Source organism: Theobroma cacao, chromosome 2 (genome assembly GCF_000208745.1).
Source record: "Theobroma cacao cultivar B97-61/B2 chromosome 2, Criollo_cocoa_genome_V2, whole genome shotgun sequence".
NCBI lineage: Eukaryota > Viridiplantae > Streptophyta > Magnoliopsida > Malvales > Malvaceae > Theobroma > Theobroma cacao.
The window spans coordinates 39,227,501-39,239,771 of record NC_030851.1 but is presented as its reverse complement, the minus strand read 5'-3'; the positions used below and the strand labels follow the sequence as shown (position 1 = coordinate 39,239,771).

Here is a 12,271-nt window from a genome sequence, read left to right as displayed (position 1 = left end):
CCAAACGGGGGCCACTGTGCTAATGCTCCCACGGTGTTGTTTCGACACGTAGAAACACTTAAAGTCAGGAATGTTAAGATTGATGTTGACGTCAGGGAGTCAACTCAGTCTAAAATTGAAAAAGAAAATGGTAGAAAAAAAAAAGGTTGTTTTTGTGATCAAGTATAATTTTATTATCATGTTAATAATAACCAGGAAATCTCTATAAATATCAAAGGAAAGACAAAGTGAGGCCAAGAAGAGAAGCTTGACCATATATTGCAACTTGCAAGGAGAAAAACAGAGCAAGAAATAAATAGAAACAACTGTAGCAGGTGATTGTACGATGGAGTTTTTATTCTTTATCTAAGCAAAGCTAGCAAAACCCTGGAAGAAGATAAATGCTAGTGCCCCACTTTGTTTTCCCACACTCTCTCTCTCTTTCTTTCTTTTTTCTCTTTGTCTTTTGTTTCAGCAGGACTGAAAACCTAATAGCTAAAGAATTACCTACTCATAAAAAGAGGAACAGCTTCTTACACTAAAGAACAAGGATGGGAGAAGAGAAACGAAGAAAAAAGGGTTTCTGAAAACACCATAGATTTTGTAGTTTTCCAAAAAAGAAAAGAGATAAATATAGATTATAATATTATTTTTTTTTCTGTTTTTGGTATAATTAATAGTATTAAAAAAAGGTAGTAATGGGGAGAGGAAGAGTGGAGTTGAAGAGGATCGAGAACAAGATAAACCGACAGGTGACATTTGCAAAGAGAAGGAATGGTTTGCTAAAGAAGGCTTATGAGCTCTCAATTCTTTGTGATGCTGAGGTTGCGCTCATCATTTTCTCTAACCGTGGCAAGCTCTATGAGTTTTGCAGCACTTCTAGGTAATTATAATAATGCTCTTTATGTTTATTTCATGCTTTGAAAGATTTGAATCTGGGTGATCTACTTTCTTTGCTTCTTCTGTCTTCATTTTGTTTTTTCTTGTGCTGGATTGGTTGAATTTGAGTGATGGGTTTGAATCTGTTTAGTGCTACATCTTTTCTTTTTTCATGGATATGTTTGATGTAGCTGTTCTTGTTCTTGGAACTTTAGAAGCCTCTTGTCTTGATCTGGGGGATCTAAGTTGCTTTTTGATTCTTAGACCAGAATATGTTATCTGGAATGTGTTAGATGTGTTGGGTTCTGTTCAATGTCTCTTTCTGATTGCTCCAACATTTGTTTCATACTTATCTGTGATTTATTTGGCAAATTTTATGAACCGCTGCATTAAGATATTACTGTTTCTGAAAACTTTGGTTTGATTATCAAAAATAAATATTATTGGGAGTTAAATCAGCAGTAGTTTGTATTTTTTTTTCCTATCATTGAACTTATTTTCTCGTTAATGAGTTCAGATTAGGTTTCATAGGAAAAAGTCTGCCTTTCTGGCTTTAAATGTTGAACTTTTTCTTTTACCCTCAAAGGGTTATAGTAAAAAGTTTAATGATCATTTGAAAACGATAATTATGGTCCATGGGAAATGTTTGTTGGCTGGATGTATTAGTAAGATATAGTGTAAGCGAAGGGCTTATGGCTTATGAATTAAATAAAATTAAAAGCTGATACTTAATCATCAAACTATAATTGCGACAAATCAAGTCAGAAGCTGTCAATCTTTCCTGTAATTCAACTTTTAGAGGCCATAAGATAGGTTAACTTCTCCCGTCTGAGGAATCTAGCTGCCACTGTCAACGTTTTTAGCCCAAGATGCAAAAAGAAATAAAGGATCAAACATTAATGGTTTTTTTTTATGCTGGTCTGCTGCTTGGTCTAGCATGCTGTTGCTGTTTTTAGATACATCTATAAATTTTCTTTTGGAGATATTTTTCTTAATTAAAGGAAAAGAATAAAAAGCTTTCATTCTAAACCTTACCATCAGCAATTATGTAATACACTCCCCTGTTGTTTCGATTTTTTTAAATTATCCATATGTTTTGATACTTGTAACACTTGAAATATGTTGCAATTTCTTTACTTGCTTTCATATAGAAAATAATTAAAATTCGTTTCACCTTTTCGAAAGAAAAAAACAGTTAATCTTTGCCCCAAATGTATTGATTTCAAGTGTTCAGTTGATTTTCTTGAACCCTATTAAAGTTATGCATTCCTAATTAATTTGGTCAAATTGCAGTTGAATCAACAGGTTTTATAACAATGGAAATCTTCAATCATAGTGAATTTGTACATTCCTAATTTCTAAAAGCACTGTCATGAATTTTTCTTCTTGGATTTAGCCTAATAGATATTTGAACTAATGAAAATGGTTTCTTTTCCTTTTCTAAATTTGAAGCAGTGCTGCTTTCAGGTACCTTATCTTATCATTTAGTTTTCAGGATTTACAATTTGGTGCAGATTTATAACATGCATGGACCAACCTTTAACCAAAAGATATACTGTATATATGTGAACATCAATGAAGTAATGCACAGTATCTTTAACTGTAGATATGATACATTGTCTACATATAACACATTGTTCTCTTATGGTTGCAATGATAAGTATCTATTTAAACCCCATAGTTCAGCATTCTTTTAAAAGCTTACAGCAAATTTTGTCGTTTTACTAGCTAGCGCAGCCTCTTAGGCCCCCCCTCTCATAATCTCTCTTTCCCCGTTCTTCTTTCAACCATTCATGAGAAAGATAAGATACAGCTGATATTCTATCCTTATTTGTTGAAAGTAGCATTTAAGCCTTGCTTTAACCATATAATCCATGTCAACTTGGGGAACAAACAAAAATAAATTTATAAAATTTAATTATTTGGGTTCTTTTCCCCCTTTTCCTTTTCTTTTTTTCAACTTTTTTTATTTCTCTTCCCTCCCACCTGCCCTCTTGCATGTTTTTGAAACATCAAAGCGGTCAAAAGTATGTTTTTGACAGTTTTTGGCAACTGATTTACTATCAAACATCATTCACCTAAGAGTAGAATATGGGATTTCAATTCTTTGATGTAAGTTTAGAAGCAAGCTAGGATAAAATTTGATGTTACAATTTAAGTTTATAATAGTGTTAGAATACACGTGCGCGTGCGCGCACACACACACACATATATATATAAGAACCTACTTCAAAAGATTATATATTTTCATCATAATTGATCAAATTATTGGTAGTAAGCATTTTTGTTTCTGAAGTGCTTCAACCCTTGAGGTCTTGACATTGATGTTGTAGCTCAATAGTGTTTCCTCCTTTGTGACTGAGGTGGTCATCGAGCTCTAGAATAATAGTATGCATACTTCAAATTGTGAGTTGTTCTGAGCCAAAAAAAAAAATCTATGATTTGCACTATGATTATTGGCTTCTTTGATATCATAACATAAAAATGCCCAATTACAGAAGAATTTTTCTTATCTTCTTTGAAAATTTAGTAGAATTAAGATGTTTCCATGCACTTTTCCAAAAACTTGACTAAGTTAATTTATGATAACATTTTCTTCTGCTATAGTATGTACATAAATGTGTCAAATAACACATTATAGCTATATGATATTATCATATAATTAATGCTAAGGCACTAACAAGTCTTGATTAATTGCATAAATATATAGCATCAACATTGTATTTTTTCCCCCATGTACAAGTCTTTGTGTTGTTGGGTTGTTTTCTAGTTTTTCTTCCATTTTCTTGGACTCTTGTTAGACTTAATATTAGTTTCCTTATGTGAGATTTTTCCAACTCTCTTCTTTATCAATAAAACCTACCTTGCCTTTGAAAAAATAATATATAAAAGAACAATTTTATTAAGAACAAAGTAGCCAAAAATTGGCCAGAAAAGGGTAGCCTTTAAAAGCAAAAGATTTAGTACTAAAAGCAAAAAGCTTGCAAAGACAAGAGAATTACCCCATAGTAATGAGACTTAGACCAACAAACATAATTACTCCTCAACTAAGACATAAAACAGAACAGAATCATTACAATCACACTCATCCACCAAAGTATAGGACCCTGTTAACACCAATATATAAATTGACAATTAAGCATGAAAAGAAAAACTCATTTTAACTTGAAGCTTTTTATTTTTAATATTTTCCTCTTTGAAATTTAAAACGACTAATAAAAAAAAAATCACATGCAAAGGCAAGGGATCATGGAAACTTGTATTAATAAGAAAAGAAAAGGAATCACAAAAAAACAACCATCACAGCTCACACTTGATTTATTTATTTATTTTGGATTGAAGGAAAGGGAGGGAAAGGAAAAGGATTGGAAGGGGAGTGACATCCTTTCTCTTCTTTGGAAAACATTGTAATAAAGAGGGAAGGGTTTGGAAAATGGGAGGATTTAGGAAAGGATTTCTCAATCATGTTTAGTACGGGGGATTATCCAAAAATCCGAGATGATTTCTATTTGATGATTAAATTATCGTTATGATAAAAATTCAGTAATTTTATGTGTTGGTGATCTTAGATCACTGAAAATAATTAGATCATTATTTTGTTGTGTGATCTAATTCTCCTGGTCAAAAGGGTGAGAATTTTTTTTTTATTTTACCAAGTTAAGTGAGCTATAAAATGAATTACAGAAATATTATTTTTTAACATTTTAATAAAAAGTTTTCCTCCCAAAACTATAATCATTTTAATATAGTAAATTCCTTTGCCTTTTGAAAATATTTCTTGTACCATACTCAAAAGTACATCAGATGCATGCTTCTCTTTAATATTTTTTTTTGTGATATTTAGCAAATTCATTATCATTCTAATGGATTTAATTTATTTTCTCATTTAAAGGTTTTTCAATGTAATTTTTATGTTCATAGTTAGTTTACCTATTGATAAATACGTTTTTTATATTTGTTTATTGAATAGTAAATCTTATCTACAAAATAAAATATTAAAAAATTTCAAATTGTTATCTTAATAGTATATTGATATTATTAATTGTTTTGACTATATAATATTGTTATTTGATATTTAATATAAAATAAGAAATATTTGAATATGATATCAAATATGTTGATCTCTAATTCTCAATGTATAATTACTAATTGCTAACCAACTTGGTGATCTATAATCATCATAATAATTAGATCATCCTCTTGATAAATAGTATTAAATGCTACTTAAAGATTTTAATATTTCATTATAATATATAAGCATCAAATAATAATATAAACTAATATGATGTTTTTTAATTTCTTTTCCTTTCACTCTTCAAATAAATAATATTACTGTTTGACGACTCTTTTCTATACATATTATGTTTTTAAAACAATAAAGATAAGTATTTGAATATTTAACTTAATAATTAATGTGCAATTCTTTATTTTTTATATTATGAATTCCTCCTTTCCGGCATTTAAAAAAGAAAAAAAATTCCAAACAAGGAAAACATTGCCTTCTCTTCCCATTTTGTTTTGTTTCTCTTCATTTTCTCTTCTTTGCCTACCCTAGAGGCTAAAACCCAAGCACATGGGAAAGAACACCGACTTCACGCCCCAGATAAGGACAAATTAGCGGCAATCCAAATAAAGCATTAATCCATCAGTCATGGAAGCAAATCCGAGGAGACATAAGAAATAAACCATCTGTCCTTTGTTTGCTAGAGCCTGCTTTAGGCACCTTTAGACCTACCATACAACTTTGTCCTTTCGTTTTTCCCTGTAAGAGAGGATTCTGGCTGTTTAACTGGTAGTTTACCTCTGTACTATATCCACTCAAATTTTGATTAATTAGTAATCAGGGCACAGGCACGCTACTTGATAAAATCATAAAATCTATTTAAAAGTTTCTTTATAATTCTTGTATACCATTATATTAAGGTGATCATCTCATTAAGTAGGGTAACTTTTGGATGGGAAGACTCATACTCAAAAGACAGCTTCATGGCTAAAAATAGCCTGACTGTTCCTATCAGAAACTGCCCTCTTTAGCATCTTCTCACCAGTAGCCGTTGTATAGTGCTGGCTGCTGAGTTTGTGAGATCAAAATCATATATTAGACTCATAATTTTAGTTTCCTAGCAATTTGTTTTGAATGCAGTGCTGCCTTGAATATTTAGATTTGTCATCCTAACTTTCTATCCTGGCCTTTTGATCAAGCAGCATGGCTAAGACACTTGAGAGGTACCATAGGTGCACCTATGGAACATTGGAACCTGGTCAAACAGAAAGTGACACACAGGTGAATTAATCTCTTCTATTTCAGCCTTAGCTTCTTGGACTCGTTGTTTATTCATTGGCAGAATATAGGAAAAATACTCTATTTTAGTGCATTGAATGCTCAGATTCTGCAGAAAAGAAAAAGCAAAAAAGAAGAAGAAGAAGAAGAAGAAAAACATTTTTCTCCAATGTGACTGTTTTCCCACTTTGTAGTCCTTTCATTTTTCCACCAATCATTTAGCAACATGGGCGATCTCTTCTTATCTTCGGTTGTCTACAATTTGTTCATTGTTATACAAATTAAATTTGACAAAATTTAAAATTGCTGCCATGGATATCAAGCAGAGCAGCTATCAGGAATATTTGAAGCTCAAAGCAAAAGTTGAGGTCCTTCAACGTTCACAGAGGTAACCCACCAAGCCACACAGTTTTAAACTATGTCTCAACCATTTTGTTCATAAAATAGGTTGCTTGTTCAAGTGTGGACTGTTGTCTGCATTTCATGGAGCCTATATAGAGAGAGTAGACTTTAGTTTTATGAACATATAACTTGTCCTCTGTAGACATTTTCTTGGGGAAGATTTAGGAGACTTGGGCAGTACGGAACTGGAGCAGCTAGAGCATCAGCTGGACTTCTCATTGAAGCAACTCAGGTCAACCAAGGTATTCGATATCAACTTCCTTTTGCTTTCAATCAGATGATTTAGGTCACGAAATTAAATTCATGCAATGAACTTTCTGAGAAGCTAAAACTTTAAATTTACAATAAGTTTTATGATTAAACTCATAAAAGCTTGGCTTTAAATTTGTTAGATTTCTATCAAATATTTGAATCATCTTAATGAGAGTGAATCCCAAATTTATTCTATAGCAATATCTTCTTAAATCCATAGACATGTTGAGGCTTTGAGTAATTTGCATCTATTATCCACCATAATTCTCACAATTTGTACAAGGAACTAGATCCAAATTTACCATTTTAAATCATGTTTCTAAATGGAGCATTAGGCTAGGGATTGGAAATTCATGGCCATTCCTTTTAAACCATGAGAGACAAGACTTGTCAATAAGGCAGCCGTGAAATAAGGTGTCATAAATTTGGCATTGTTGTCAGTTTGCATCTCACTTTTAATGTGGAATAACAACAGGCAACATTTTGGCAAAGGTAAGTGGAACCTGGGGTCACATAATGAATTCGGTCTCAAGGAGAAACGGTATTTGGGTTTCATACTTCCTAAATGATCAAAGAACTTTCTTTTGGCATTTATTACCAAATGTAAAAGCACTGTCTCATGCTTGTTCACTTATGCACGAGCATACAGAAAACATGTTTCCATGGTTCCAAACTTCTAGGAAACAAAAATTTATTATTTCTAGCAGTTTTGTGAATTTTGCTTTTGGTTTTTCAAAAACAGGATAGCACTCTACCAAATAGAATCTTTGTTGTAGCTATGAAAATAGTGAAACAGAAGACAGAAGTGTTACCAAATCCAACCCATGTCTTCAGCTTTAGATTTCTAGCCTTTTTTTTTTTTACAAGCAGCTGCTCAATGTTCGTACAGACAAATAAAGAACCCAACAACCCAAACAAATAATTTAACCTTAAATTATACAAAAATAACGTGTCTTGTCCCCAGAAAAAGAAATTGCCTGAGCATAAATGTTCTAACTTATAAGCGTTTGTTCTTTAACTTTAATCAATCAGTTGTGATTTTTATAAGAAAATCTTTCCACATAGAAATTGCATGAGAAAAAATCCAGGAATTGTTTTTTCTGGTATTATTAGAGTGCTTCTGGATAGCCCTAGAACATATTTTATTTCATAAGATTTGATATTAGATAATGCATTTTAAATGCTGTTCATGTTAAGTTCTAGCTCTACATCTATGGTGTAACTGTGGTCATTTCATGAATTCATTAACTGAACCGCAATTTTCCTGTACCTGATTGCTGAAGGTAAATTTGTTCATGTGAAAAACCATAGGGATCAAAGTATGAAGTAGTCCATTTTCATAAGACAACCAAAATATGTTTCGAGTATTCAATCTATCCCATGCTGAAATGGACTATTTTAAGGTATTTCAAGAACAGTGTTCTTTTTTTTTTGCTAAGCCAAAAGGAGTTTTTCCAGTAAATAACCAAAGGTTTAAGGAATCCACGCTAACCACACGGTTAGTAGAACACATTTGATAGCGAATACATCACCAAAACAAATCAGAGAAACTACCAAAAAACAAATATACAGTTGGAGATGTAAATGTGAAGTGTTCTTAATTTGTTTTTCAATGAATGCAGATGCATTCTATGCTTGATCAACTCGCTGAACTTCAAAGAAAGGTATATAATACAGTTGGGGATTCATTTTACTGTCATTAGCTGTAGTTATTATTGTACTTTCTATTATCCATATGTCACCATCATTGTATTTATTGTACAGGAAGAAATCCTACTGGAAACCAACAGAAACCTGAGAAGGAAGGTGAAAGCCTGCTTAATTTTTGAGTGTTTGTTTTACTGAATTAAAAGATTGCGACAAAAATTAGATACAAGGTTTGATCCAGCAATATTTCTTAGATTTTGAACATCCATAATATATTTTGGATTGGGCCTGGAAAAACCTTAAATCAGTAGTTCTGACTATATGCCATGTGCTTGCTTTCCTTTACTGTAGCTTCAATTATTTATTCATGGTTGATTAGTGTAAGCCTAGAATCAGCATACACATAGATTCCAAATTGGGTTTGCTTGGTTAAATTCTTTGACTTTCAATCTAAATTTTTTTGAGGTGTTCATTGAAATTTAATGTCTGGGGTTATAATGGGCTGTATTGGTGTTTCTCATACCCCCACATGCATGCATTTTTCTGAAGAAAATTTTGTGTCGCTGAGAAAAGGAAATGTGATTCTTATCCTTGTTGTTCTGCTTTGACAGTTGGAGGAAAGCACTTCAACGCTACGATCATCATGGGAAACTGGGGAGCAAAGCAATCCATACAACCACCACCCGCCTCCTCAGCCAGAGGGATTTTTTGAGCCTTTACAGTGCAGCAGTTCCATGCAGATAGGGTAACTTGTCCTAAACCCAATTCCTTAGTGTCGTGCTGGCAGCTGATGGGGTCGATAGTTGATAGACTATTCTTTCCTACTAATCTCATTTTTCTTTTCCTTCAACCACTTTTCTTGGTACAGTTACAATCCTACTGCAGCAGATCAGGATGCCGCTGCAGCCTCTGCACCAAATGGATTCATCCCTGGTTGGATGCTTTGATTGTTTTTAACTTAAAAGAATTCATATATTTTCTCATATAACTGAGTAAGAACAGACAATAAGCCAATTCCAACATATATTTTGCTGTATTAATCAATGATGGCTGGCATTGTGGGGGGCGAAGCTCCAATGTAATAATATTTAACTTGGAGAACATACTGATTATTAAGAATTAATATTCCTAAGTTTACTCATAATATGTCAACTCCTAGCTCCTTTATGTTCTTGAATTCTTAACATTATTATTCCTATAAATCTTTTGCTTGATTTCGTGAATTCGGGTTAATATATATATACATATATCATCAATTAGGAATTGAAGAAAATGCTCTCAAGAAATGTATGTGGTCCTAGATCAAAGAGTGGGAAGAGATCAGGGAGCGCAAGGACCTCCATAGAAGCTACCAAACTTGCTCTGGACTTGATTGTCAAAAGTTGCTAAAGTCACCCTGTAAAAATCAATATAGCCAAGCGTTTCTTTCGGTACAAAATGCACATAACTAGTTACCCATAAAGCAAAAAACAAAGGCATTTCTATGTGTTGTCCTAGTCACTGGGAAGCTACTGCTGCATTGCATTTAGTAGTGGGGCTAACTGGGAATTTATAGGTTGGAGAGTATGCACAGATGACTTCGAGAGGGCTAGGCAATGTCTTTTCCTGCTAATCTGCTATATCTAAGAAGAGAGAATCTAAGTCAAAGGCGGGGGATAAAGTTTGATGGGGCCATAGGGGTGGATCAATATGCTCTCACTCATTCATAAATAGCATTAATATATCTGGCAAACTAATTAAAATACTCTAACTCTGAGCTTTGGTTTCCTAAAAGTATGAATTAATTCCAAAATTTTGTAGAATAATTATTCCTTATTTCATCTACTAAAAAGAATATACTAATACCCATCTGACTTGTATATTTTCCATTTGGATTTTGCTAATTGCGGTTTCCTATTTATAATAATAATAACAATCAACAGTTGATGCGATACTTTTTAATGTATATGTTAAGTGAAAATAGTATTTAATATTATACAAATAGAAGCTTAGTAATATGGGCAAAAGCCCCAATTGTAAAGGTGGGGAGCAGGACCTGACCAGTTAAGCCTAAGCTCATAGCTCAATTAATTGCTTAACCAGATAAATTAATGCTATGATAAATGGCTGACGCCAGATTCATTCACCCCCAATAAAACCCTACCATCCGGGATCTAATAAACCACCTTCAACCTGGTTTGAAATTTTATTATTATATCTTATTTTAATATATATTCTTTCTAAAATTATAGATTGAGGAATTAATGTTGCCTCAAGTTTTTTATTTCCCTTGTTTTAGTTTCTCTTCTTTTTTGTTTTTAAATTTTAAAAAGTAAACTGCATTAAAGAGTTGGAAAGAAATGCTACGATGGACTCTGAGCTTTTCAATAAAATTGTTGGATATATATATGACTCGATATTTGCTCATTGCCTCACTTGCAAATTTGGGAGTAGAGAGATCTCTTTTTTTTTTTTGCTCAACCAATCAAAAGATTTTCATTAATTTGCTAGAAGTTACAAGAGTGTCAGTCCAGTGGTCCTAGGAACAAGCAACTACAGGCAACAGTATAGAAGATATCTTGTTGTCACAAAAAATCATGAGAAGCCTCCAAAGAGAACAGAGCGGAGACAATGCACAGGCAAATTAGAAGCCAAAAGCCAAAAAGACATATAACAAGTCACAGGCACATAGCAGAACACAAGCCCCCAAGGATACAAAGCAACAACAAATTCAAAATCCAGCAACAAAGCATATAACAGCTCAAGTCACAACCTATTCCAACATATTGCACTAGGTAACAGGCAAAAACTCAAGAAGGTAACAAGGGCATAATAAAACATGCTTATGCGATACAAAAGTCACCACCAAGCAGAAGATGAAGAGGGTTTGTCAGCACGATACTTGGCCAAGGAGTCAGCAAAGCCATTTCCTTCTTTGAATACCTAGAGAAAGGATAGAGAGTCCAACTCATTAAAAATATGCCATTTGTCCCAAGGGCGTTGTTCAAGGGATTTCACCCACAAAAGAGCTACTTTTGAGTCAGACTCAATGGTTATGGGGCAATTTGCGTAAAGGGAGGCAACAAAGAGATGTATAGCTTTTAGAATAGCCATCAATTCAGCAAAGTTTGAGTCACATAGTCTAAGTGGACTGAAAAAAATACCAACAACGAGCCCATCGGAGTTGTGAAGAACACCCCCACAACTAGCTGGTCCCTGTTTACCTTTAACGGAGCCGTCGACATTGAACTTAAGCTCCCTTGAAGGTGGTGGTTGCCATGAGATTTCGACTCGATGATGGAGGGGTGAGCGCCTCGCCAGAGAATTGCTAGGTTCAGTCCACCAACCCAAATCGTCAACGGCATCATCTCTCTCACATGCACGGATCTAAAACATAGATCGCAATTTTGTAAGATATAAGATTTGGAGGTTGTCTCATACCTTAGAGTTCAAGATCGTGTCGTTACATGCTAACCATAGAGATCATAAAGTTGCACCACACACAATCAACCATCTCTTGTGAAAAATACCCCAAAATGGACAGCCTACCTAAACTTGCAAAAATGAGGAAACTGAGAAAGGTGAACACCAAGAAATGCCCCACCATTTAAGAACAAGGCCCTAGACAAGCCAGCTGAATTTGTAAGTGAGGAGTATATGAGAGCAACTCTCTTCGTCAATGCCACACCATGAGCAATGAAGTTGGTCCGGGCTAAAATGAACCCCACGGGTAGAGAGGACAACCTTAGTGGGAATGGAATTTAGAGCTGCCATCCACAAGAAACATTGGACTTTGGGTGGCATTGGCATCTTCCAAATTGATTGCAGCCATGGGGTTGGTCTTCCAGTTAG

General features: G+C 33.7%; 1 protein-coding gene across 2 annotated transcripts; it reads left to right on the top strand.

The window, feature by feature from the left end:
- Positions 267 to 9,586, top strand: LOC18610209 (MADS-box protein CMB1). 2 transcript variants are annotated; one of them, XM_018114539.1, is made up of 8 exons: positions 267 to 862; positions 6,061 to 6,142; positions 6,466 to 6,527; positions 6,684 to 6,783; positions 8,416 to 8,457; positions 8,558 to 8,599; positions 9,052 to 9,185; positions 9,309 to 9,586. In XM_018114539.1, the coding sequence occupies exons 1-8, from the start codon at positions 678 to 680 to the stop codon at positions 9,385 to 9,387; spliced, it is 726 nt and encodes a 241-aa protein (XP_017970028.1). In that variant the 5' UTR covers positions 267 to 677; the 3' UTR covers positions 9,388 to 9,586. The 2 variants fall into 2 exon arrangements, with proteins under 2 accessions (XP_017970028.1, XP_017970029.1); XM_018114540.1 differs by having other exon boundaries at positions 269 to 862; positions 6,064 to 6,142.

What these genes read in the sequence shown, in the direction of transcription:
- LOC18610209 (XM_018114539.1), top strand. Translation starts at nt 678, where the DNA reads ATGGGGAGAGGAAGAGTGGAGTTGAAGAGGATCGAGAACAAGATAAAC. An exon ending in GTCCTTCAACGTTCACAGAG is followed by an intron (nt 6,528 to 6,683) that starts GTAACCCACCAA and finishes TGTCCTCTGTAG; the next exon opens with ACATTTTCTTGGGGAAGATT. An exon ending in TCGCTGAACTTCAAAGAAAG is followed by an intron (nt 8,458 to 8,557) that starts GTATATAATACA and finishes TTTATTGTACAG; the next exon opens with GAAGAAATCCTACTGGAAAC.